Consider the following 25,203-nt stretch of genomic DNA (forward strand, 5'->3'; position numbering starts at 1 on the left):
CGAGCGCCCGGCACAGCCGCCCTCCCTGCCCGCGCCTGCGCACCGGCTGCTGGGCGGGAACTGGTCGCGTCCGGACCCGCGACGGCTTCCACCCGCCTTAGCCAGTGCCAGCCGCACCGCAGTCGGAGGAAACAGACGCAGGGCCTGAGGCTCACGGACTTGAGGTATTGGGCTGGTGCAGAAGTAACTGCGGCGGCCGGGTGCGCGGGCTCACGCCTGTAACCCCAGCACTTTGGGAGGCCGAGGCGGGCGGATCACCTGAGTCAGGAGGAGTTCAAGACCATCCTGGCCAACATGGTGAAACCCCACCTCTACTGAAAATACAAAAATTAGCCGGGCGTGGTGGCACGTGCCTGTAACCCCTGCTGCTCCAGAAGCTGAGGCAGAATAATCTGTTGAACCCGGGAGGCGGAGCTTGCAGTGAGCCAAGATCGCGCCATTGCACTCCAGCCTGGCGACAGAGCGAGACTGCGTCTCAAAAAAAAAAAAAAAGGAAGGAAGGAAAGAGACTTAGGGTGCGTTCCCTGCTTTTAAAAATATATATTTATTTTTATTTTTTTAAACGAAGTCTCGCTCTGTCACTCAGGCTGGAGTGCAGTGGCGCGATCTCAGCTCACTGCAACCTCCACCTCCCAGGTTCAAGCAATTCTCCTGCCTCAGCCTCCCGAGCAGCTGGGATTACAGGCGCGCCCCACCACGACCGGCTAATTTTTTGTGTATTTTTATTAGAGACGGGGTTTCACCATATTGGCCAGGCTGGTCTCCAACTCCTGACCTCAGGTGATCCGTCCACCTCGGTCTCCCGAAGTGCTGGGATGACAGGCGTGAGCCATCGCACTCTGCCGCATTACCTGCTTATAAGCACCAGTCCCTGGTCCTGTTTCAGAAGGCTGTTGTATCTTGGCCTCTGCTAGCTTCAAAAACTAAGGCCCAATGAGGTAGCTCGTGCCTGTAATCCCTGTTTACTGGAGAGGCTGAAAGGGCAGGGATTCCTTTTTTTTTTTTTTAACTTGAGACAGGGTCTTGCTCTGTTGCTCAGGCTGGAGTGCAGTGGCACACTCACCGCTCACTTCAGCCTCGACCTCTTGGACTCAAGCAGTCCTCCCACCTCAGCCTCTGGAGCACCTGGGACTACAGGCGAATGCCACCGCGCCTGGCTAATCTTTTTAATTTTTGTAGAGGCAGGATCTGGCTATGCTGCCCAGGCTGGTATTGAACTCTTGGGCTCAAGCGATTATCCCACCTCAGCCTTCCAAAGTGCTGGGATTACAGGCATGAGCCATCACACCCAGCTGAGATACTGTTTTTCGAATCACTGTCATGTTCTGTAATATAACTATGCAGTTCCTGAAAGAATGGAGGCAAGGAGTCAGCTAACCACTGTGAACTGTCTTAGTGCCAAAGACCGACCTTTCTCTCCTTGGGGTCCTGCTGACCCATCAGAACAGGGCTGAGCCAGGATGGGGCTTGTGGAGATGATGTGTATGAGTGTGCATGCACTTGTGTGCACATGCCTAACATCCAAAACTACATACAAATTATCTTTAAACTCTTCATTCGTTGGCCAGGCACGGTGACTCGCGCCTGTGATCCCAGCACTCTGGGAGGCCGAGGCGGGCGGATCATGAGGTTAGGAGATCAAGACCATCCTGGCCAACATTGTGAAACCTGGTCTCTACTAAAAATACAAAAATCGGCCAGGCGCGGTGGCTCACGCTTGTAATCCCAGCACTTTGGGAGGCCGAGGCGGGCGGATCACGAGGTCAGGAGATCGAGACCACGGTGAAACCCCGTCTCTACTAAAAATACAAAAAATTAGCCAGGTGTGGTGGCAGGCACCTGTAGTCCCAGCTACTGGGAGAGGCTGAGGCAGGAGAATGGCGTGAACCCGGGAGGCAGAGCTTGCAGTGAGCCGAGATTGAGCCACTGCACTCCAGCCTGGGTGAAAAAGCGAGACTCCATCTCAAAAAAACAAAACAAAAAAAATCAGCTGGGTGTGGTGGCACGTGCCTGTAATCCCAGCTACTTGGGAGGCTGAGGCAGGGGAATTGCTTGAACCAGGGAGTCAGAGCTTGCAGTGAGCCGAGATCACACCACTGCACTCCAGCATGAGACTCTGTATCAAAAAAAAAAAAAAAAATTCTCTGTGAGTTGTGTGGAGGTGTCAGTACCTTTCCCCAGCAAGAGAAGCTTCTCCATATCAGGCATATCCTAGCCATGACCCTGAAACTAACCAGCCAAGAGGGAAATGTGAGGCAAGCCCAGGCAGGCTTCCTGGATGCTGTATGCAGGAACAGGATGTGCTGTCTGGACCTGGAGACTTCCTGCCTGCTCAAGAGGCTGTGCCTCCTCGTGCCTCCCACAGGCCTGTGTGTCCACCTTCCCCACCCTGGCAGGCCCACTAGGCCAGCAGCCCTGGAGAGGAAAGGGTGAGGTGGTGTTTGAAGGGACCTGCGTCCTACGAGCTCTGCTGGTTGGACTGTCGGATGACAGAACCATGCCTCTGAGCTTGGCGGAGGGAGGCACCCCTGTGTTCTGGAAGCCCCCAGTGCTTCAGCAACTCCTCACTGACGTAGAGCAGTGGAGGAATCAAGCTGGGATCCAGGGGACTGAGGAGGGGATAGAGCAGCACCTGGGCCCCACATTCCCTTCCAACAGAGCCTGGGGTGCTCTGTTTCCAGGAGGTTTTTTGTTGTTTTTTGTTTTCCCGAGACAGAATCTCGCTCTGACCCCCAGCCTGGAGTGCAGTGGCATTATCTCGGCTCACTGCAACCTCCGCCTCTCGGGTTCAAGCAATTCTCCTGCCTCAGCCTCCCGAGTAGCTGGGATTACAGGCGCATACCACCACACCTGGCTAATTTTTGTATTTTTTATAGAGACGGGGTTTCACCATGTTGGCCAGGCTGGTCTTGAACTTCTGACCTCACGATCTGCCTGCCTCGGACTCCTAAAGTGCTGGGATTACAGGCATGAGCCACCGCACCTGGCCTTTTTTTTTTTTTTTTTTTTTCCCGAGACAGAGTCTCTGTCCCCCAGGCTGGAGTGCAGTGGTGCCATCTCAGCTCACTGCAACCTCTGTCTCCTGGTTTCAAGCAATTCACTTGCTTCAGCCTCCGAATAGCTGGGATTACCGACGTGCACCACCACGCCCGTATAATTTTTGTATTTTTTGTAGAGCTGAAGTTTCACTATGTTGGCCAGGCTGGTCTCAAACTCCTGACCTCTGGTGATCCACCCACCATGGCCTCCCAAAGTGCTGGGATTACAGGTGTGAGCCACCGCGCCCGGCCAGAGCCTGGGGTTCTCAAACTCGTTTCTGGAGCCCGCCTACCACTTTTCTTGCCAGTGCCCATCTTCCAGGTTCTTCCCAGGCTGCTTCTGCCTGCCTTGTCCTCTTCCTGCCCATCATACCACACTCTCCTACCAGCATCTTCTTCATTCCACTCTGACTCTTCTCACCACCCAGCCCGACCTGACTGAAAACCCCACAGTGGGAGAGCAGGAGGCCCCTGCTTCTAGGTGCCGTGTGAGAAGCAGCTGTCAGATCGGGTTGGGTGGCTCACGCCTGTAATCCCAGCACTTTAGGAGGCTGAGGTGGGCGGATCACAAGGTCAGGAGTTCGAGACCAGCCTGTCCAATATGGTGAAACCCCGCCTCTACTAAAAGTACAGAAAAAATAGCCAGGTGTGGTGGCAGGTGCCTGTAATCCCAGCCACTCAGGAGGCTGAGGCAGGAGAATCGCTTGAACTCGGGAGGCGGAGGTTGCAGTGAGCCGATATTGTGCCACTGCACTACAGCCTGGGCAACAGAGCGAGACTCCATCTCGAGAAAAAAAAAAAAAAGATGTAATTGGCTGACAGTTCTGCAGGTGTTACAGGAAGCATAGCACCCACATCACTCAGCTTCTGGGGAGGCCTCAGAGACCTGTTACTCATGGCAGCAGGTGAAGAGGGGGCAGGCGAGAGAGAAGCCAGAGGGGCCACACGCGTCTAAATGACCAGATTTCGCGGGAACCCACTATCACAAAGACAGCTCTGAGCCGTGAGGGATCCGCCTCGTGATCCACACACCTTCTGCCAGGCCCCACCTCTAGCACCGGGGATCACAATTCAACATGAGATTTGGGTGGGGACAGATATCCAAACTGTGTGGACAGAGGTGATGCTCCTCTACGTGTTGAACTCTTGAACACCAGTGAAGAGAACGCTGCTGTGTTAGTCTGCCAGGCTGCTGTTACAGAATACCATGAACTGGGCCACTTAAGCAATGGAAATAGATTTTCTCACAGTGCTGGAGGCTAAAAGTCCAAGATCCAGGTGCCAGCAGGTTTGGTGTCTCCTGAGTCCTCACCCCTGTGCTTGCAGACAGCCACCTTCTCACTGCGTCCTCACAGGGCCTTTTTCTTTGAGCCAGTGTAGAGAGCTCTGTTCTTTCTTCCTCTTTTTATAAGCACACCAGTCCTATTTAATTAGGGTCCCACCCTATGGCCTCATTTAATCGTTTGTTGTTTTGTTTTTTGTTTTTTTTTTTTGAGACAAAGTCTCACTGTGTTGCCCAGGTTAGTCCCAAACCCCTGGTCACAAGTGATCTTCCCACATCGGCCTCCCAAAGTGCTCAGATTACAGGTGTGAGCCATTGCGCCCAGTCTCATTTAACCTTAATTACTAATTTAAAGGTGCCATCATGGCCAGGCGTGGTGGCTCACACCTGTAATCCCAGCACTTTTGGAGGCCAAGGTGGGTGGATCACTTGCAGTCAGGGGTTCGAGACCAGCCTGGCCAACATGGTGAAACCCCTGTCTCTACTAAAAATACAAAAATTAGCTGGGTGTGGTGGCACATGCCTGTAATCCCAGCTACTCAGGAGGCTGAGGCAGGAGAATCACTTGAACCTGGGAGGTGGAGGTTGCAGTGAGCCGAGATCTTGCCACTGCACTCCAGCCTGGGTGACAGAGCGAGACTGTCTCAAAAAAAAAGAAAAGTGCCATCACCAAAGACTGTCACATTGGGGGTTAGGGCTTCAACCTACAGATTTGGAGGAAACACTATTTAGTCCACAATAACCGGAGAAGTTGAATTTAGAAGATTGGGGGTTGGGGCCAGGCACAGTGACTCATGCCTGTAATCCAGCACTTTGGGAGACCAAGCTGGGAGGATCACTTGAGGTCAGGAGTTCAAGACCAGACTGGGCAATGTAGTGAGACTCCATCTCTACAGAAAATAAAAAATTTAGCCAGGTGTAGCGGTGTGTGCCTGTATTCCCAGCTACTCGGAGGCTGAGGCAGGAGGATCGCTTGAGTGCATGGGTTGTCGGTTACAGTAAGCTATGATTGTGCCACTGTACTCCAGACGGGAACAGAGCAAGACCCTGTCTCAGCAACAACAAAAAAACAAGGAGATAGGGGGTCAGGTGCTGACTTCACCTTAACTTCACTGCGTGCTTTTACAGCAAGCCTGTTACCCTCTGTGAGCCTCACCTTCTCTATGTGTAACAACTGGCCAATTTTATGGGATTATCAAGAAGCTGAAATGAGACCCTGGCTGGAGGATATTTGATGGACTATCAATTCCCACACAATTATAATGACTCAGTTATTTATCCTACCCATGGGTCACCTGCAAGTTTACAGTGTGATTTAAAATGATTCTATCATTCCACCGACATGCAGTGAATTTTGTTGTCGTTATTACTCCAGGGATACCTAAAGGGGAAGTTTGTTTATAATTCGTACCCATTCCTTGGAGAAAGGATTCAAGGCAGCCGGTGATGAAAACACCCATGCTTGCAAGTGAAGGTTCTGCCTGTCACTTCTCGCAGAGGCTGCAGAAAAGGCCCAGGAGGCTGTTGATGACATGAACGACCACCAGGAGAAGCTGGAGCAGGCTGATGCACAGAAGGGCGGAGAAGAGGGACACGTGCCAGACAACAGCTGCAGAGGGCTCCAGGCAGACGGAGTTCCAGAGCGAACGGTCATATAGATAATTCCTATCCCGAAAAATAAGGAGACCAGGGGTCGGGCGATAAGTAAGGAAAGCCAAACAGGCAACCCCAGTAGAAAACTGGCGTCTCCCCTGACTGGGTCATGGGACTGGGCTCGTGAGGGTGACCATTACTGCTCCATTTGCAATTTTCTGAGTATCAGAGGAGCAAGATGCTAGGATGTGTGACCCAAAGGAGCTTGTAGTTCATCAGTGTGTCTTTTTGTCTCTCTCTCTCTGTCTGAAAAGACCAAGCCCAGGCCTCTACCCATTTACCTACTGTGCAGGTCTTTGAATGGGTAACCATATTTCCAAGCTTGTGTCTGATTGAAGGACGAAACATCAAACATGCAAAAAGGACCATCTTTCAGAGCAACTCCAGAAGTGACAAAGCAAATCAGGGCTCCAAGTAAAGCCAGGCCACTTGACAACAGAGCAGTAAGCACCTGCGGAGGGAGGGCGAGACGGTGAGCTAAGATGGGGTCGCGGCTGGGGAGCCTGTGGGGCGGTCTGCACAGGTCTGACTTCTCTGGTCTCAGGTGTTCTTCCGTCCTGTCACGGGAGAATTCTGTCCATGGCACCCCCTTTGAAGCATAACCCAAGGTGGGGAGGCCAATGAGGGGGTTCCAGGAGAGAAAGGAACAAGAAGCAGAATCGCAGGCCCCAGATCTCCCGGACTCCGTGAGTTCGCCTGAGCTGCTCAGCAGCTTGGCATCACAAACCTTTTGCAGATTACAGCCATTCAGCCTCTGAGCTAAAGAGGCAGGTTATCACAGGCCCACCTCTGACTCTAATAAGGAAAAGCTGCATTTTCAAAAGTTCCAGGTTCCCAACTCTGATTCTTCTCTATTTCAAATCAAGGATAAAGGAAGGGAGGGAAGGAAGGAAAGAAAGGAGGAGGAAAGAAGGGAAGGAGAAAGTGGGAAGGAGGGAAAGAAGGGAGAGAAACAGCGAGAGAGAAGCTGCAGCCAAACTATGAAATGACTCCACTTCTGTCGCTGCGTTTCTCCAGCCAAGAGCTTTCTTGGCCATCAGTCTGTGCTCTCACTGCCCTCCCAGAAAATAACTGGGTTTCCTTCTTTGACAGGTTTCTAGCCTGCTTCTATATTGGCTTCTTTCTTGTTCCTTCCTTCCTTCTTTCTCTCTCTTTCTCGCTTTCTCTCTTTCTTTCTTTTTGAGACAGAGTCTTGCTCTGTCACCCAGGCTGGAGTGCAGTGGCACGATCTCAGCTCACTGCAACCTCCGCCTCTGAGTTCAAGCAATTCTCCTGCCTCAGCCTCCCAAGTAGCTGGGACTACAAGCGTGCACCACCACGCCCAGCTAATTTTTGTATTTTTAGTAGAAATAGGGTTTCACTGTGTTGGTCAGGCTGGTCTCAATCTCCTGACCTTGTGATCCACCTGCTTCAGCCTCCCAAAGTGCTGGGATTACAGGCGTGAGCCACCGTGCCTGGCTCATATTGGATTCTTTCTTAGGGTTCTAGATTTTTTTCTCCCTCCCCCAAAAATGCTGATTTCAAAAATGCGAATAACACCTACATAGCGTTTTTCTGCAGAGTCATGGAGTCATTTTCCCACTGAGGTCAAGCTGGTTTGGAGTTGGGGAGGGATCAGAGAAAGGTGCATAGTAAGTTTTGACTCTGAGTTAAAAGATTCAAGATTAATTAGTAAGCTAGGGCAGTGGTTCCCAAAATGGGGTCCCTGCACAGCTGCATCACATCACCTGAGAACCTGTTAGAAATGCAAAACCTCCCCCCCCATTCTGAATCAGAAACTCTTGGGAGGGAGCCCAGCAATCCGTGTCCCGGCAAAAGCCCTCCAGGTGATTCTGATGCACGTTAAGCGTCAGAACTACGTGCCTCGGGGAAAACCAGACGGGACTGAGAACAGACAGTGAATGAAATGTGCAAGTGTTTATTTATTTATCTATTTACTTGTTTATTTATTTTGAAACAGAGTCTCGCTCTGTCACCCAGGCTGGAGTGCAGTGGCCCCATCTCGGCTCACTGCAACCTCCACCTCCCGGATTCAAGATTTTCCTGCCTCAGCCTCCTGAGTTGCTGGGATTACAGGTATGTGCCACCACGCCCAGCTAATTTTTGTATTTTTGGTAGAGACGGGGTTTCACCATGTTGGCCAGGCTGGTCTCAAACTCCTGACTTCAGGTGATCTACCCATCTCGGCCTCCCAAAGTGCTGGGATGACAGGTGTGAGCCACCGCGCCCGGCCTATATTTAATTCTTTAACATGTAACTGAGTCTGTGGGCTTCCCAACATGTGGGCTGCAGATATCAGAGCACGCTGTTACTGTAAGGCCACAGATTCATGTCTGAGAACGAGTGTGTGTGTGTGTGTGTGTGTTTGTTACACACACAAATACTGAGATCTTTCAGGTTTATACAGTTGGTGCTGTAATTAATAAGGCACAAATTTATTCTGGGCCTCAGTTTATCTGTAAAATGGAGGGGTTAGATTAGAATCTAGTGATTAGATGATCTCTGGAAAACTTTCCTGTTCTAAGAAAATATTAGTTAAAATAACTAGGAAAATTTCCATCAATGACACATGATGACAGTGCCATAACTCGTGTCCATATTGTCCAGCGCACTAAGAGGATAACAGTTCCTCGCACTGGTACAGACGTCTGGGCTTCACTAAGCACTTCTCCCTTGACTTGAGCAGCTCCCATTTTACAGATGAAAGCCTGAAACTGGAAAGATGAAGCAATTTGCCCAAGAACTTAGTGTTACTGAGGGTCACAGTGAGGACCTGACTTCAGGCCCCAAGACCAAAATTGCCTCTTTACCACCTTAACTCTAGAGTAATAGAGGTGGAGACATTCTCAGTGTTAGAAGAGTGGAATCTGGTGCTTACAGTTCGACAGAGCCCACTCTTACTGAAGCAGCCGTATCTCCAGCCCATCAAGAAGATGAGGATAGCTGCAGTGAGTACCTGCAGGAGAGAGAAGAATGTTGAGATGGGGAAACTGACTTTGCCAGCTGTTTCTAGGTGCTGCCCGCAGCTGTTGAAATAAGGTGGCTGGCACCTCACATGAACTCAATTGTCCTGTTGACTCTGACTCTGGGGACCCACACTTGTATGACTAGCCTGATCTAACGCTGTGGATGTTAACTTTCACACCTGACCTGCCTGGTCCCAAGCTAGTCTTCCTGTCTCTTAGAGCTTCTACAGAGCCAAGACCAGCTTGTCAGAATAAACTTTCCTGCAAGGAATCAGAACACTCTTCCCATGCCATCTTCCTGCTCCCCCCCGGGGTCTCTTTAAGCGTTCACATTCAGGGAACCCCAGACACTTACCATGAGGCCTCCTCCCCAGAGCCCAGTTCCCAGCATGGCATGCCTGCCAATGAGGCCTCTCAACAGGTAGGTCACATCCCAGTTAGGAAAGAGGAGTGCCATGTTGGCCCCAGCAGCAAACAGGGCTGCAGTCCCAAGGCTCAGTCCCAGGATACGGGAGCAAGTCCGTGAGCTTGCCGGCGTGCAGGGAGAGGACAGCATCCTGGAACAGATAGAAAGGGGTCAAGGCAGCTCTGCTGTGGGGGAATGGGGAAGGGAACTCCAGCAGCATATCATGGGTGGGGGAAACAGGCTACAGAAACCGCCACCTTCCAGGGTCAGACCAATGAGAGCCAACCAACCTGCTTAAAAACTCTGCTCCTAGGCCGGGCGCAGTGGCTCACGCTTGTAATCCCAGCACTTTGGGAGGCCGAGGCGGGTGGATCACGAGGTCAGGAGATCGAGACCATGGTGAAACCCCATCTCTACTAAAAATACAAAAAAATTAGCCGGGCGTGGTGGCGGGCGCCTGTAGTCCCAGCTACTCGGAGAGGCTGAGGCAGGAGAATGGAGTGAACCCGGGAGGCGGAGCTTGCAGTGAGCCGAGATTGCGCCACTGCACTCCAGCCTGGGCGACAGAGTGAGACTCCATCTCAAAAAAAAAAAAAAAAAAAAAAAAACTCTGCTCCTTCTGAATCTTCCCCAGTCACTAGGATTTAATTGTTTCCTTTTCTGCCAACCCCTGTTCACACATACAGAGTCTGCATTCCATCATAGTTTGTTTATGCCTCTATTACAGTCAGTGATTATTTCTATCTGACAAAAAGAAATGTTTAAAGATGTCTTCATGACGTCCATTTTCTCCACTTCTATTCAACGTTGTACTGGTCCTAGCCAGTGCAATACGAAAATAAAAGGAAGCAAAAGCCATACAGATAGGAAAGAAAGAAGTAATATTGTCAGCCGGGCATGGTGGCTCACGCCTGTAATCCCAGCACTTTGGGAGGCTGAGGCGGGCAGATCACGAGGTCAGGAGTTCAAGACAGCCTGGCCAACATGGTGAAACCATGTCTCTACTAAAAATACGAAAATTAGCTGGGCACGGTGGTGGGTGCCTGTAATCCCAGCTACTGGGGAGACTGAGGCAGGAGAATTGCTTAAACCCGGGAGGCAGAGGTTGCAGTGAGCTGAGATCATGCCACTGCACTCCAGCCTGGGTGACAGAGCAAGACTCCATCTTAAAAAAAAAAAAAGTAACATTGTTATTATTCACAGATAATGTAATCACATTATGTAGAAAATCCTAAAGATTACTAGAATTAACAGGTGAGTTTAGCAAGGTCATAGAATAAAAGATTAATATACAAAAATTCTATTGCATTTCTATATACAAGCAATGACGAATTGAGGATTGAAATTAAAATATATCATTTACAATAGCATAAAAATATAATACATATGGACGAATTTAACAAAATATTTGCAAGACCTATATAGTAAGAATTGCAAAGCATTGCTGAGAAAATTAATGGAGACCTAAATAAATGGAGACATATACCATGTTCCTGAACCAGAAGACTCAAAATAGTTAACATGTTCTCCCTAAATTGATGCAGATTTAAAGCAGTATCAGTCAAAATCCTAGCAGAGTTTTGTTATAGAAATTGACAAACTGAATCTAAATGTATATGGAAATGCAAAGCAATTGTGAAGATTAGCCAAAGCAATTCTGAAAAACAAACAAAGCTGGAGAACTTACACCATGTGATTTCAAGACTTACAAAGCTACAGTAATTGAAGACACTGAAGCCACGCGTAAGGAAACACATATGGACTACTGGAACAGGCTGGAACTCAGAAACAGACCCGGTCCAGGATGAATGATTTTTTTTTTTTCTTAAGACGGGGAGTCTCGCTCTGTCGCTCAGGCTGGAGTGCAGTGGCGCAATCTCAGCACCCTGCAAGCTCTGCCTCCTGGGTTCCAGCGATTCTCCTGCCTCAGTCTCCCAAGTAGCTGGGATTACAGGCGCCCACCACCACACTCGGCTAATTTTTTGTATTTTTAGTAGAGATGGGGTTTCACCGTGTTAGCCAGGACGGTCGTGATCTGACCTCCTGATCCGCCCGCCTCGGGCTCCCAAAGTGCTGGGATTACGGGCGTGAACCACCGCACCCGGCCAATAAATGATTTTTTAAGACGATGACAATTCAGCGGGAAAAAGTCTCTTCCACAAATGGTGCCGGAACAATGCATATGCAAAACAAAACTGCCTTCACTATTATTCACTATTACTTCATAACATATTCAAAAATTCACTTGAAGCATGGGTCTAAAAGCTTTATAAAATTTCTAGAATAAAACAAAGGAGAAAAGCACTGGGACCTTGTTTCTTACTAAAATGCAAAAAGTACAGTCCACAAAACATGATTAATCAGACTGCTTAAAAATTTAAATGTCGGCTGGGTGCTTGCCTATAATCCCAGCTACTCGGAGGCTGAGGCAGGAAAATCGCTTGAACCCAGGAGGCAGAGGCTGCAGTGAGCTGAGATCACACCACTGCACTCCAGCCTGGGCGACAAGAGCAAGCGACTCCATCTAAAAAAAAAATAAATAAAAGCATGCTAAAAGAAATAAGCCAGACACTAAAGGACAAATATTGTATGAGTCCACTTATATGAAATATGCAAAATAACAACTTTATGGAGAAAGAAAGTAGACTGAAGGTTATCAGGGACTGTGGGGAGGAGAGAATGGGGAGTTACTGTTTAATGGTTACAGAGGTTTTCGGGTTTTGTTTTGTTTTGTTTTGTTTTGTTTTGTTTTGTTTTGTTTGAGACAGAGTCTTGCTCTGTCAGCCAGGCTGGAGTGCAGTGGCGTGATCTCAGCTCACTGCAACCTCTGCCTCCCAGGCTCAAGCAATTCTCCTGCCTCAGCCTCCCAAGTAGCTGGGACTACAGGCGTATGCCACCACGCCTGGCTAATTTTTGTATTTTTAGTAGAGACAGGGTTTCACCATGTTGACCAGGCTGGTCTTGAACTCCTGACCTCAGGTGATCCGCCCGCCTCGGCCTCCCAAAGTGCTGGGATGACAGGCATGAGCCACCGCGCACGGCGGTTTTGGGGTTTTTCTTTTAGAGATGCAGTCTCACTATGTTACCCCGGCTGGTCTTCAACTCCTGGGCTCAAATGATCCTCTAGCCTGAGCCTCCGGAGTAGCTATGACCAGATCTGGGCCACTGCGCATGGTTTAATGGTTACAGACTTTCTGTTTGGGGTGAAGAAAAGTTTTGGAAATAGATAACGGTAATGGTTGCACATCATTGCAAATGTAATTAATGTCATTGAATTGTACACTTTAAAATGGTTAAAACGACAAATCTGATGTTATATACTTTACCACAATAAAAAATCAGTTAAAAAATTTGCAATTACCCAAATAGTTATCAGTAATCAATAGGTGAATCAAGACAAATTGTGTTATCCGTACAAATGAGTTCTATTAGGTAATAAAATGAGTAAATTTCTGCTACATAAAACAACATGGATGAATCTCAAAAGCATTGTGTTAAGAGAAAGAAGCCAGAAACAAAAGACTACTCACATGTTTCTATGTATACGAAATTCTAGAAAAGGCGAAACTTTTATTTATTTTTTTTTTATTTATTTTTTTTTTTTTTTGAGACGGAGTCTTTCTCTGTCCCCCAGGCTGGAGTGCGGTGGCGCGATCTCGGCTCACCGCAACCTCCACCTCCTGGGTTCACGCCATTCTCCTGCCTCAGCCTCCCGAGTAGCTGGGACCACAGGCGCCCGCCAGCACGCCCGGCTAATTTTTTTTGTATTTTTTAGTAGAGACGGGGTTTCACCGTGTTAGCCAGGATAGTCTCGATCTCCTGACCTCGTGATCCACCCGCCTCAGCCTCCCAAAGTGCTGGGATTACAGGCTTGAGCCACCGCGCCCGGCCTAAGGCGAAACTTTTAACAGAGAGCAGATAAGCAGTTGCCACGGGCTCAGAATGGGAAAGAGGATTGGCATGGGGCATGGGAAACTTTCTGAGGAGGTGGAAGCGTTCTGTGTCTAGATTCTGGTAGTGAATACATAACTGTATGTATTGACAAAACTCATTAAACTTTGCACTTAAAATTGGTGAATTTTATTGAATTTTAACTATCAATAAAGCTAATTACAATTAAAATGTCATATCTAGATAAATTATAAAATGTCTCTTCCACTCCTTTTCTTATATTCCTCTCTCCCTTTCTGTCTTTTATATTTTCACTGATATGTGAACTTCTTGTTTTTCAGAAAAATATGAATTAAGGCCGGGCACGTTGACTTACACCTGTAATCCCAGCACTTTGGGAGGCAAAGGCAGGTGGATTGCCTGATGTCAGGAGATTGAGATGAGCCTGGTCAACATGGTGAAACCGTGTCTCTATTAAAAAATACAAAAAATTTGCTGGATGTGGTGGCAGGCACCTATAATCCCAGCTACTTGGGAGGCGGAAGCAGGATAATCGCTTGAGCCCAGGAGGCAGAGGTGGCAGTGAGCAGAGATCACGCCACTGCACTCCAGCCAGGGAAACAAGAGTGAAGCTCCATCTCAAAAAAAAAAAAAAAAAAAAAAAAAAAATACATATATATATATATATATATATATGAATTAAAATAGGACTAGTAATATTTGGGCAGACTCATGTCAATGTAGATCTGAAAAAAATCTGCGTCATGACATCCCCAGGAAGGGCCTCTTCCCACTGTGCAGTTCAGTTACATGTCTGTCTCCCCTTAAGGCTCTTTATTTATTTTTAATAAAAAACAATTATTTTTGGTCGGGTGCAGTGGCTCACGCCTGTAATCCCAGCACTTTGGGAGGCTGAAGCGGGCAGACCACCTGAGGTCAGGAGTTCAAGACCAGCCTGGCCAACATGACGAAACCCCGTCTCTACTAAAAATACAAAACTAGCCGGGCATAGTGGAGCATGCCTGTAATCCCAGCTACTCGGAAGGCTGAGGCAGGAGAATCGCTTGAACCCGGGAGGTGGAGGTTGCAGTGAGCCAAGATCACGCCACTGCACTCCAGCCTGGACAACAAGAGTGAAACTCCGTCTCAGAAAAAAAAAAAAAATGTAATACAGGTGAGGTCTCCTTATGTGGCCCAGGCTGGTCTCAAACTCCTTGGCTCAAGGGCCCTCCCACCTCAGACACCCAAAGTGCTGGGATTACAGGCATGAGCCACTGCACTTGGCCCTTGAGGCTCTTGACACTCCTATAACACATTGCCTTGCACCTAATCAGAAAATATGTGTATATAGGCCGGGCGCAGTGGCTCACGCCTGTAATCCCAGCACTTTGGGAGGCTGAGGTGGGTGGATCACGAGGTCAGGAGTTTCAGACCAGCCCAGCCAACAGAGTGAAACCCCGTCTCTACTAAAAATACAAAACTTAGCTGGGAATGGTGGTGTGTGCCTGTAATCCCAGCTACTCAGGAGGCTGAGGTAGGAGAATCACTTGAACCCAGGAGGCAGAGGTTGCAGTGAGCCAAGATCGCGCCACTGCACTCTAGCCTGGACCACAGATCGAGACTTCGTCTCAAAAAAAAAAAAAAAAATTGCATTAAAAAAGAATTAAACATAATGTGTAAAATATATTTGTAACTTGTGTGGGATAATTAACACCCATGTAAACACAACCAATGTAAAACATATGCCATTACCCATCACATCACTGACACTCCAGGTGTGCCCTCTCCAATCCTGCCTTCTTTCTGGATTCCTTCCTAGGAACTACTATTCCTATATTTCATCTTCAACATATCCTTTTAAAAACAGTTTTACAACTTAGGAACTCAAAATTTTTTTAGAAACTTGGTTAGTCGGGTGTTTTCTATTTTTTAAGACTGTAGCTTTTCTTTTCTTTTCTTTTTCTTTTTTTTTTTTTGAGACGGAGTCTTGCTCTGTCTCCCAGGCTGGAGTGCAGTGGCACGATCTCAGCTCACTGCACCCTCCGCCTCCCAGGTTCAAGCGATTGTTCTGCCTCAGCCTCCCCGGTAGCTCGGACTACAGCTGCCCACCACCACGCCTGGCTAATTTTTGTATTTTTAGTAGAGATGGGGTTTCACCATGTTGGCCAGGCTGGTCTTGAACTCCTGGTCCAAGTGATCCGCCTCCCTCGGTTTCCCAAAGTGCTGGAATTACAGGCGTGAGCCACCGAGCCCAGCCAGACTGTAGCTTATGGTAAAGAAGAAAAGGGGAGGGGTGCACTAGGAGGGTAGGGTTAGGAGAAGGGAGGGGTGCCCTGGGAGGGTGGGCGGAGGAGAGGGGAGGAGTGCAACGGGGAGGGTGTGGGTAGGAGAAGGGAGGGGTGCACGGGGAGGGTGTGGGTAGGAGAGGGGAGGGGGGCACAGGGAAGGTGTGGGTAGGAGAGGGAAGGGGTGCCCTAGAGATTGGGGGTAGGAGAGGGGAGGGGTGCCCTGGGAGGGTGGGGGTAGGAGAGGGGAGGGGTGCCCTAGAGGTTGGGGGTAGGAGAGGGGAGGGGTGCCCTGGGAGGGTGGGGGTAGGAGAGGGGAGGGGTGCATGGGGAGGGTGGGGTTAGGAGAGGGGAGGGGTGCCCTAGGAGGGTGTGTGTAGGAGAGAGGAAGTGGGCACTGGGAGGGTGGGGGTAGGAGAGGGGAGGAGTACCCTGGGAGGGTGGGTGTAGGAGAGAGGAGGGGGGCACTGGGAGGGTGGGAGTAGGAGAGGGGAGGAGTACCCTGGGAGGGTGGAGGTAGGAGAGGGGAGGGGTGCCCTGGGAGGGTGGGTGTAGGAGAGAGGAGGGGGGCACTGGGAGGGTGGGGGTAGGACAGGGGAGGGGGGCACTGGAAGGGTGAGGGTAGGAGAGGGGAGGGGAGCACTGGCAGGGTGTGGGTAGGAGAGCCGAGGGGTGCCCTGGGAGGGTGGGGGTAGGAGAGGGGAGGGGCGCCCTGAGAGGGTAGGGGTAGGATATGAAGCAACAGTGACCCTTAGCCTGGGGGCCCAAGGGTCCTGGGGCAGGGTGGGGTCAGGAATCAGGAGGGATGGGGTGTCTCTTCCCCCATCAACCCTCTGGCTGACAGGCCACTGGACTCCTCAGTCACAGCAAGGAACCTGTCCTGCTCCTGGGAGCAGGGCGCCTGTGGAGAACGGCCCGCCTCACAGCCTGCCCACACTGCTGCGATGCCCCCGCATGTCTGCGGCATCCTCCCTCCCAGACGGTCCCATCGTGCAGTGTGGGGCTTGCAGTGTGTAGTTCTGTGTTGAGGCCAGAACACCCAGGGTGTTAACAACTCACAGCTTTAATCCACTGCCCACCCAGATGTCTGATGGGGGCCCAAGGAAAGATGGGTGTGTGGTTGGCCTTTCAAGCGGGTGCTCTACATCATGGGGTCAAGAGAGGTCCTTGTGCAGGAATGCATTTAGTGCCTTCAAATCACACCACCTCTGAGAAAGCACTGTCTACACACTTCAACATCAACCCCCCTGACAATCTCTTCTACAGAAAATGTTCCCATCAGAAAAGTCTTTTTTTTTTTTTTTTTTTTTTTTTTGAGACAGAGTTTCACTCTTGTTGCCCAGGCTGGAGTGCAATGGCGCAGCCTCAGCTCACTGCAACCTCCACCTCTTGGGTTCAAGTGATTCTCCTGCCTCAGACTTCTGAGTAGCTGGGATTACAGGTGCACACCACTACGCCTGGCTAATTTTGTATTTTTAGTAGAGACGGGGTTTCTCCAGGTTAGCCACGCTGGTCTTGAACTCCTGACCTCAGGTGATTCACCTGCCTCGGCCTCCCAAAGTGCTGGGATTACAGGCGTGGGCCACCGCGCCCGGCCCAGAAGAGTCTTAAAGGGGAATCTAAAAATGATGGACAGCGAGGGAAAACTACCAGCTGGAGATGGCTTTTGGATGAGTGGAATTCAGAGCTGTCGGCCAATCCAGCACTAAAAGCACTTGTCTTGCTGCGGTTTCGTGTGAATTTCAACCCCTCTTCCTGACTTTATTCCCCTAGAAATTATAACATTTGGAGAAACGCTTCCAAAAATGTGAACCAGGAGGTTAGCAAAGAGGTGGGCTAATCTGATATCTGAAGAGACAAGCAAGATCAGAAGGTAAAACCTTAAAACCAGGCTGTTGGGGAGTTCCTTGTTCTGTCCTGAGGTCCTGGCTAGGTGAGCACATCATCGGCTAGATGTCCAGGCAACAACAGAAGTGATCAGCTCAATTCCATGGAGGAAGAGACCGCACATTCTCTACATCTGTGGCTTTCCCTCTCCACCCAGCAAGCCTTTTCTTTCATTCTTTCTCCAGTCGGATATTTATTAAGTGATCATTACCTGACAGGCACTTGGGGGGGCTAGGGATATAGTGATGACAAAGATGTAATCCCTTTTCTTGATAATCCCTTTTCTTGAGGAGCTTAAAGTCTAGTGGTGACACTGCTGACGCAAAAAGCAATTCTTTTTTTTTTTTTTTTTTGAGACACAGTTTCGCTCTTGTTGCCCAGGCTGGAGTGCAGTGGCATGCTCTTGGCTCACTGCAACCTCCGCCTCTCGGGTTCAAGTTATTCTCCTGCCTTAGCCTCCCAAGTAGCTGGAATTACAGGCATGCACCACGCCCGGCTAATTTTGTATTTTTAGTAGTGACGGGTTTTCACCATGTGAGTCAGGCTGGCCAAAAAGCAATTCTAATGAGGTGTGGTAAGAAATAGAGCAGACATGAGCAGAGCCAGAGAGGGCCGCCTACCCCAGTAATGTCAGGTGACTATCAGGTGATGGTCAGGCGGTTGTTACACTGTTTCTAAAATAATATTGGTCACAGCCAGCGTCAGGGAAAGACAGTCTCCCAATAGATAGAAAATACCTGAACCTGGTGATCAGCAGCTTCCTGATGAGAGCTCAGGAATTGGGCGAGTGAGCTCAAGCATCTGCACTAAGAAGCAAAATGGCGGAGTTTAGCTGGCGCGTGACCTTCCTCTAGCGCCGCTCCGCTGGTAAGGGAAAAACGCCTCAAGTGAGCATGCGCACGACTTCAGTAAACACACTGCGCATGTGGCCCCTCCCAAGTGCCTGTGCGGCGGGCAGGCACCGGGGCGTGCGGACAGCCCACCCCAAGGGAAGATCCGGGGAGAAGAGACGGAGACCCCGGAACCATCCCAGTGTAGAAAACCCAAGTCAAGGGCCGAACAGCGCACTTGGGTGTCTCAAGTCGCGCACTTGGCCCTTTTCCAAGTGTACTTTACTTCCTTTCATTCCTGCTCGAAAACTTTTTAATAAACCTCCTGCTCTAAAACTTGCTTCGGCCTCTCCCTCTGCCTTAAACCTACTTCTGCCCCTCAGCCGAATCTCTCCCCCAAGAAGGCAAGGATTGAGTTTGCTGCAGACTTGCTGGATTCGCAGCTGGTAACAGTAAGTACCAGGCAAGGGCATCCAACGTAAGGTGTCATGGAAGCACGGGGGGAGCCTAATCCTATCTTGGCAGAAGCAAAACGAAGCCTGGCGGAGGAAGGGCTGCCCATGCCCAAGCTTGATGGACGATGAGATACTAGGCAGGGAAGAGTACCCTAGGTGCAAAGGCCAGAAGTTGACAGACTGAGGCAACAGGAGAAGGCAAGTGAGTTGCGCAAAGTCACACAGCCGCCAAGCTGCAGAGCCAGGCTCACTGGAGTGGAAGCGTGCACTCTCGTCTGTGAGGCTAGGCTGTTCCCTGGCCGTCACCTCACCCTGTCATCTCTGCTTACCTGCATCTGGTGTCAAGAATCAGGATGGGAGAGACAGAACCTGGAGAAAGGCTGCCTCTTCAGAGTGGGGTCCACTCCTGCAGCCCCAGGGTTGGACCTGAAGGTTGTCTTTCCAGGAGGGCCAAGGAGGCTCTGTATATACGTAGAGGTCACCCAGGCGTGTGTGTGCGCGCCCCCACGCCCCTGCCCACAGGCCTGCGTTGAAGGCGCTTCCGCTCCCTGGAGAGCCCTGTCCTGATGACCCACCCTCTGCTCATTTTCATGTGATTCTAAGGCAGGAAACGGGAGGCATGGCCTCATGAGCTCCACTGTCCTGCTGAGTCACTGGATGCACCCGTGAGAAACACCTCACCCTCCGGTCTCCCCAGGCGGCAACACTTGCCACACCCCAGCTGTTCCCGTCCTCATCTGCCACCCCGCAAAGAATTTCGGCTCTTTGGCAGAACAGCACCGAGCAGGGCAGCCACCCCTCCTTCCTCATCACTCTCCTTACCTTGCCCTTGGCTGACTAGATGTTGCATGGTTCCTGTACTAGACGTCTAACTTTTTTTTTTTTTTTGAGACAGGGTTTCACTCTGTCACCCAGGCTGGAGTGCAGTGGCATGATCTGGGCTGACTGCAACCTCCGCCTCCCACACTCAAGCAATACTCCCACCTCAGCCTCCTGAGTAGCTGGGATTACAGGCATCTGCCACCATGCCCGGCTAATCTTTGTATTTTTAATAGAGACGGGGTTTTGCAATTTTGGCCAGGCTGGTCTCAAACTCCTGACCTCAGGTGTTCGCCTCAGCCTCCCAAAGTGCTGAGATTACAGGTGTGAGCCACTGCACTCAGCCTCCTAACTGTTTTGTTCAAGCCCCAGGCCACTATCATCTTGTGCCATACTCTCACCAAAATGCTGAGGATTTTGTGGGGCTCTCTGCATGGGAGATCCGTGACCCTCTATGGACAAGCTCCTATTCAAGATTCAGTTCAAACATTCCCAGTGAAGTCGGCCAGGATTTCTTTACTCCCAGTTAGGTACTTCTTTCTCTATGCTCCCATTGCATTTTAAACATCTAGATATTATATACAGTAAAGTGCACAAATCTTTTTTTTTTTTTGAGACGGAGTTTCACTCTTGTTCCCAGGCTGGAGTGCAATGGCGCAATCTCAGCTCACCGCAACCTCTGCCTCCTGGCTTCAAGCAATTCTCCTGCCTCAGCCTCCCGAGTAGCTGGGATTACAGGCATGCGCCACCACGGCCGGCTAATTTTAACTTTGTATTTTTAGTAGAGACGGGGTTTCTCCATGTTGGTCAGGCTGGTCTTGAACTCCCGACCTCAGGTGATCCACCCGCCTCGGCCTCCCAAAGTGCTGAGATTACAGGTGCGAGCCAGCGCGCCCAGCCTAAAGTGCACAAATCTTAATTATAAAATCTCATGAATTTTTACATGTGGTGAACCAGCACAGAAATCAAGATACAGGACATTCCAAATCCCCAGAGGTTTCATTGTGTCTCCTGTCATTCGTATCCCTTGTCCCCTGTGTTAACTTTCATTTTGGCTCTTCTGATAATTGATTAGGTTTTAGTTGTTCTTGAATTTCACATAAATGGAATCAAACAGTTTTCTTTTTAAAAAAAACAAACAAACAGGATTTTGCTGTGTCATCCAGGCGGGAGTGCAGTGGCACAATCATGGCTCACTGCAGCCTTTTGCCTTCACAGGCTCAAGTGATCCTCACTTCAGCCTCCTGAGTAGCTGGGACCACAGGCAAGCGCCACCACGCCAGCTGCTTTTTTTATTTCGTGTAAAGATGGGGTCTCGCCGTGTAGCCCAGTCTGGTCTCGAACTCCTAGGCTCAAGTGATCCTCCTGCCTCGGCCTCCGGAAGTGCTGGATTACAGGCGTGCGTCACCGCGCCCAGCCCAGTGTGGCTTTTGTGTGTGGCTTGCTTCACTCAATATTCTATGTGTAAGATTCATCCATCATGTAATTTATTCTTCTTGTATTGCTGAGTATTATTACATTGGATATTACAACTTTTTCTACTCTTAATGGACATTTATATTTTCAACTTTTGCCTGTTATAAACAATGCTGCTATGAATACTCTTCTGCATGTCTTTTGAAGGAACTATGCACTAATTTTTCCAGGGAATATTCTTAGGAGTAGGATTGCTATCATAGGGCAGGTGAATATTTAATTTTGGCAGATATTGCCAGATTCCCAAATTACTGCTACTAATTTACACACCCAGCAGCAGTGTGTGACAGTTCCAGTTTCTACACATTCTCACAGACATTTTTAATTGTAGGCATTGTGGTGGGTGTTTAGTGTAATCTCCTTGTGTTTGAATTTGCATCTCCTTGATGAGTAAGCACCTTTTCATATACATATTAGCCATTTGAAGATCCGCTTTGAGAAGTTCCCGTCCATGGGTTTTGCCCATTTGTTTTTTTTTTTTTTTTTTTTTGAGACGGAGTCTCGCTCTGTCGCCCAGGCTGGAGTGCAGTGGCGCAATCTCGGCTCACTGCAAGCTCCGCCTCCCGGGTTCACGCCATTCTCCTGCCTCAGCCTCTCCGAGTAGCTGGGACTACAGGCGCCCGCCACCACGCCCGGCTAAGTTTTTGTATTTTTTAGTAGAGTCGGGGTTTCACCGTGGTCTCGATCTCCAGACCTCGTGATCCACCCGCCTCGGCCTCCCAAAGTGCTGGGATTACAAGCGTGAGCCACCGCGCCCGGCAGTTTTGCCCATTTGTTATGGGTTATCTTTTTTTCTTACTGTTTTCTGGTTCATTATAATTCCAGGTATGAGACCTTTATCAGGTAAATTTATTGTGAATGTTTTCCCCCAGTTTGTGGTTTGACTTTTTACTCTCTTTATTATGTCTTTTTTTGTTTTATTTTATTTTATTTTATTTTATTTTATTTTATTTATTTTATTTTTTGAGACAGAGTCTAGCTCTGTTGCCAGGCTAGAGTGCAGTGCCACGACAATCTCGGCTCACTGCAACCGCCATCTCCCAGGTTCAAGCAATTCCCCTGCCTCAGCCTGCCGAGTAGCTGGGATTACAGGCATGGGCTGCCACGCTCAGCTAATTTTTGTATTTTTAGTAGAGACGGGGTTTCACCATGTTGGCCAGGATGGTCTCGATTTCCTGACCTCGTGATCTACCCGCCTCGGCTTCCCAAAGTGCTGGGATTACAGGCGTGAGCCACCGTGCCCGGCATTACTTATGTCTTTTCATGAAGAGAAAGTACTGATTTTAATTAAGCTCCATTTATCTATCTTCTTTTACGGTCAATATTTTTGTGTCTGTTTAGGAAATCGTTGCCCACTTCCCACTGGAGTTGACTCACTTCTTACTCCACAGCTGTGAGGTCCTTGCAGGCAGGGACTAACTCTTACTCTGCTCTGTATATTCTGAGCCTCACACAGAGCTTGGAACATGGTAGAAGCTCAAGAATGACTTGATGAATGAATTAATTCATGCAATGCATAATTCGTGCAACACAGTCTCTACATGGAGATTTTACTTCCAATGACGAAAACAAACGATTACTGAGGAAACCCCTGATGCACATAAATGAGAAGGGATCGTTATGACTGGCTATCACAGTTCAATTTTTTAAAATAAAATTGGAACCCTTCATTAATTTTCGTGTCATCCTTGCACAGGAACCACGTTAAACTTATCTGCATCGTCCCAATTTTAGTATATGTGTTGCCAAAGCGAGCACAGTTTAAGTCTTCTAAACTGTTTATGAGCTGCTTTCTCTATAAGAATTTCTTTTTTTTTTTTTTTTTGAGACAGAATCTTGCCCTGTTGCCCAGACTGGAGTGCAGTGGTGCAATCTTGGCTCACTGCAACCTCCACCTCCCAGGTTCTAAGCAATTCTCCTGCCTCAGCCTCCTGAGTAGCTGGGATTACAGGTGCCCACCACCACGCCTGGCTAATTTTTGTATTTTTAGTAGAGACGGGGTTTTGCCATGTTGGCCAGGCTGGTCTCAAACTCCTGACCTCAAGTGATCCGCCCACCTCAGCCTCCCAAAGTGCTGGGATTACAGGCGTGAGCCACTGCACCTGGCCAGCAAAAGAGATTTCACATGCAGTGTCTGTTAGAACATCTCATATTTAGGCAATCAGAATAACTGAATGGCTGATTGCCGTATATCACTCAGATTTTTTTTTTTTCTCTCAATATGGGGTCTTGTACTGTTGCCTGGGCTGGAGTGCAATGGCACAGTCTTGGCTTACTGAAACCTCTGCCTCCTGGGCTCACTCGATTCTCCTGCCTCAGCCTCCCCAGTAGCTGGGATTACAGGCGCACGCTGCCACACCCAGCTAATTTAATTTTTTAATTTTTTAATTTTTAGTAGAGACAGGGTTTCACTATGTTGGCCAGGCTGCTCTCGAACTCCTGACCTTGTGTTCTGCCTGCCTCGGCCTCCCAAAGTGCTAGGATTACTGGCGTGAGCCACCGCGCCAGCCTAGCACTCAGATTTTTAGATGTTATCCCCATGTCCAACCCAATGGCTTATGTAGATATCATTAAAATGTTGCTTTTGGGACAAAGGAAAGTGCTGGAATTTGTTTTTAATCCCTTAAAGTGTCAAACTTAGTGTGGGGCTGGTGATGGCAGCTGTGGGTTTTTGCTCCTTAGGGTAAACTTGTGATGATTAATTCAATGATTATCTTATGAACAAGACCTTTTTTTTTTTTTTTTTTTTGGAGTCGGAGTCTCGCTCCGTCGCCCAGGCTGGAGTGCAGTGGCGTGATCCTGGCTCACTGCAAGCTCCGCCTCCTGGGTTCATGCCATTCTCCTGCCTCAGCCTCCCGAGTAGCTGGGACTACAGGTGCCCGCCACCTCGCCCGGCTAATTTTTTTTTTTGTATTTTTAGTAGAGACGGGGTTTCACCGTGTTGGCCAGGATGGTCTCGATCTCCTGACCTCGTGATCCTCCCACCTCCGCCTCCCAAAGTGCTGGGATTACAGGCGTGAGCCACCGCGCCCGGCTGAACAAGACACTTCCTTAAGAAATCATGTACTTGAGATAAACAGGTCTACTAAGGCTAGCGTTAGGACTATTTCTTCATTTCTCTGTGGTGAGCCTCCTAGGGCAACAGAGGCATGGTCGCTGCCATGAAGGAACTAAAGCATCACCTTTTTGCAGACGTGTGTAATAATCGTAGGGTGTGGCTCTACTGGAGATGCAGCTACTTGCTGTTACTTTGTCGCTGATACTCCTAGGGAGGAGCAAATGGGAGTCTGAGGACATAAATGACGAACAGGGCCTGGGGTGAGAAAATCAGTCATGCCATAAAAGGCTTCCTGAGGCTGAAAGATTTGGGAGACAGCCAGGTGCCAGTGACCCACACCTGTAATCCCAGCACTTCGGGGGGCAGAGGCCAGTGGATCACTTGAGGCTGTAACCGCTGAAGGGGTTCACTTGCCCGCTGCCTAGACAGAGCCGATTCATCATGACAGGGGAATTGCCATAGAGAAAGAGTAATTCACGCAGAGCCGGCTGTGTGGGAGACTGGAGTTTTATTATTATTCAAATCAGCCTCCCTGAGCATTGGGGGAGCAGAGTTTTTAAGGACAGCTTGGTGGGTGGGGGGAGCCAGTGAGCTGGGAGTGCTGATTGGTCAGGGATGAAATCATAGGGACTCAGAGCTGTCTTCTTGCGCTGAGTCAGTTCCTGGGTCGGGGCCACAAGATCAGATGAGCCAGTTTATCCATCTGGGTGGTGCCAGCTGATCCATCAAGTGCAGGATCTGCAAAATATCTCAAGCACTGATCTTAGGAGCAGTTTAGGGAGGGTCAGAATCTTGTAGCCTCCAGCTGCATGGCTCCTAAACCATAATTTCTAATCCTATGGCTAGTGTTAGTCTAGTCCCCAGGCAAGAAAGAGGTCTGCTTTGGGAAAGGGCTGTTACTGTCGTTGCTTAAACTATAAATTATAAACAAAGTTTCTCCCAAAGTTAGTTCAGCTACGCCCAGGAATGAACAGCTTGGAGGTTAGATGCAAGATGGAGTTGGTTAAGTTGGATCTCTTTCACTGTCTCAGTCATCATCTTGCAAAGGCTGTTTCAAGGCCAGGAATTTGAGACCAGCATGACCAACATGGTGAAACCGTCTTTACTAAAGATACAAAAATTAGCTGGGCGTGGTGTGCACACCTGTAGTCCCAGCT

General features: G+C 49.2%; 1 protein-coding gene, 1 long non-coding RNA gene and 1 other non-coding gene across 8 annotated transcripts; 1 reads left to right on the forward strand and 2 right to left on the reverse strand.

The window, feature by feature from the left end:
* Positions 1 to 49: 49 nt before the first annotated feature.
* LOC134733247 (uncharacterized) lies at positions 50 to 13,856 on the forward strand. Of its 4 annotated transcripts, none has more exons than XR_010116749.1 (4): positions 50 to 164; positions 5,818 to 6,416; positions 7,934 to 8,049; positions 13,578 to 13,856. It is a non-coding gene; the product is annotated as an uncharacterized lncRNA (long non-coding RNA). The 4 variants fall into 4 exon arrangements; XR_010116746.1 differs by lacking the exon at positions 13,578 to 13,856 and adding an exon at positions 8,674 to 9,210 and having other exon boundaries at positions 5,818 to 6,445; XR_010116747.1 differs by lacking the exon at positions 13,578 to 13,856 and adding an exon at positions 8,798 to 9,210 and having other exon boundaries at positions 5,818 to 6,445.
* Positions 3,824 to 19,166, reverse strand: TM4SF19 (transmembrane 4 L six family member 19). 3 transcript variants are annotated; one of them, XM_063622263.1, is made up of 5 exons: positions 19,023 to 19,166; positions 9,295 to 9,496; positions 8,852 to 8,929; positions 6,255 to 6,424; positions 3,824 to 5,985 (listed from the first exon to the last, which is right to left on the reverse strand). In XM_063622263.1, the coding sequence occupies exons 2-5, from the start codon at positions 9,493 to 9,495 to the stop codon at positions 5,805 to 5,807; spliced, it is 630 nt and encodes a 209-aa protein (XP_063478333.1). In that variant the 5' UTR covers position 9,496; positions 19,023 to 19,166; the 3' UTR covers positions 3,824 to 5,804. The 3 variants fall into 3 exon arrangements, with proteins under 3 accessions (XP_063478333.1, XP_063478332.1, XP_063478334.1); XM_063622262.1 differs by having other exon boundaries at positions 6,259 to 6,424; positions 19,023 to 19,140; XM_063622264.1 differs by lacking the exon at positions 8,852 to 8,929 and having other exon boundaries at positions 19,023 to 19,158.
* A 3,473-nt stretch (positions 19,167 to 22,639) lies between these two features.
* On the reverse strand, positions 22,640 to 22,746 carry LOC134733362 (U6 spliceosomal RNA). The gene has a single exon (XR_010116811.1). It is a non-coding gene; the product is annotated as a U6 spliceosomal RNA (small nuclear RNA).
* Between the last annotated feature and the right edge of the window lie 2,457 nt (positions 22,747 to 25,203).

Source organism: Symphalangus syndactylus, chromosome 17 (assembly GCF_028878055.3).
Source record: "Symphalangus syndactylus isolate Jambi chromosome 17, NHGRI_mSymSyn1-v2.1_pri, whole genome shotgun sequence".
NCBI lineage: Eukaryota > Metazoa > Chordata > Mammalia > Primates > Hylobatidae > Symphalangus > Symphalangus syndactylus.

Excerpts from the sequence above, each read along its gene's own strand:
- TM4SF19 (XM_063622262.1), bottom strand. The coding sequence starts at position 9,495 with ATGCTGTCCTCTCCCTGCACGCCGGCAAGCTCACGGACTTGCTCCCGT. Across the intron at positions 8,930-9,294 it reads TCTGGGGAGGAGGCCTCATG|GTACTCACTGCAGCTATCCT; the intron begins GTAAGTGTCTGG and ends TCTCTCCTGCAG. Across the intron at positions 5,986-6,258 it reads CCCATTCAAAGACCTGCACA|GAATTATCTATATGACCGTT; the intron begins GTAGGTAAATGG and ends TTTTCGGGATAG.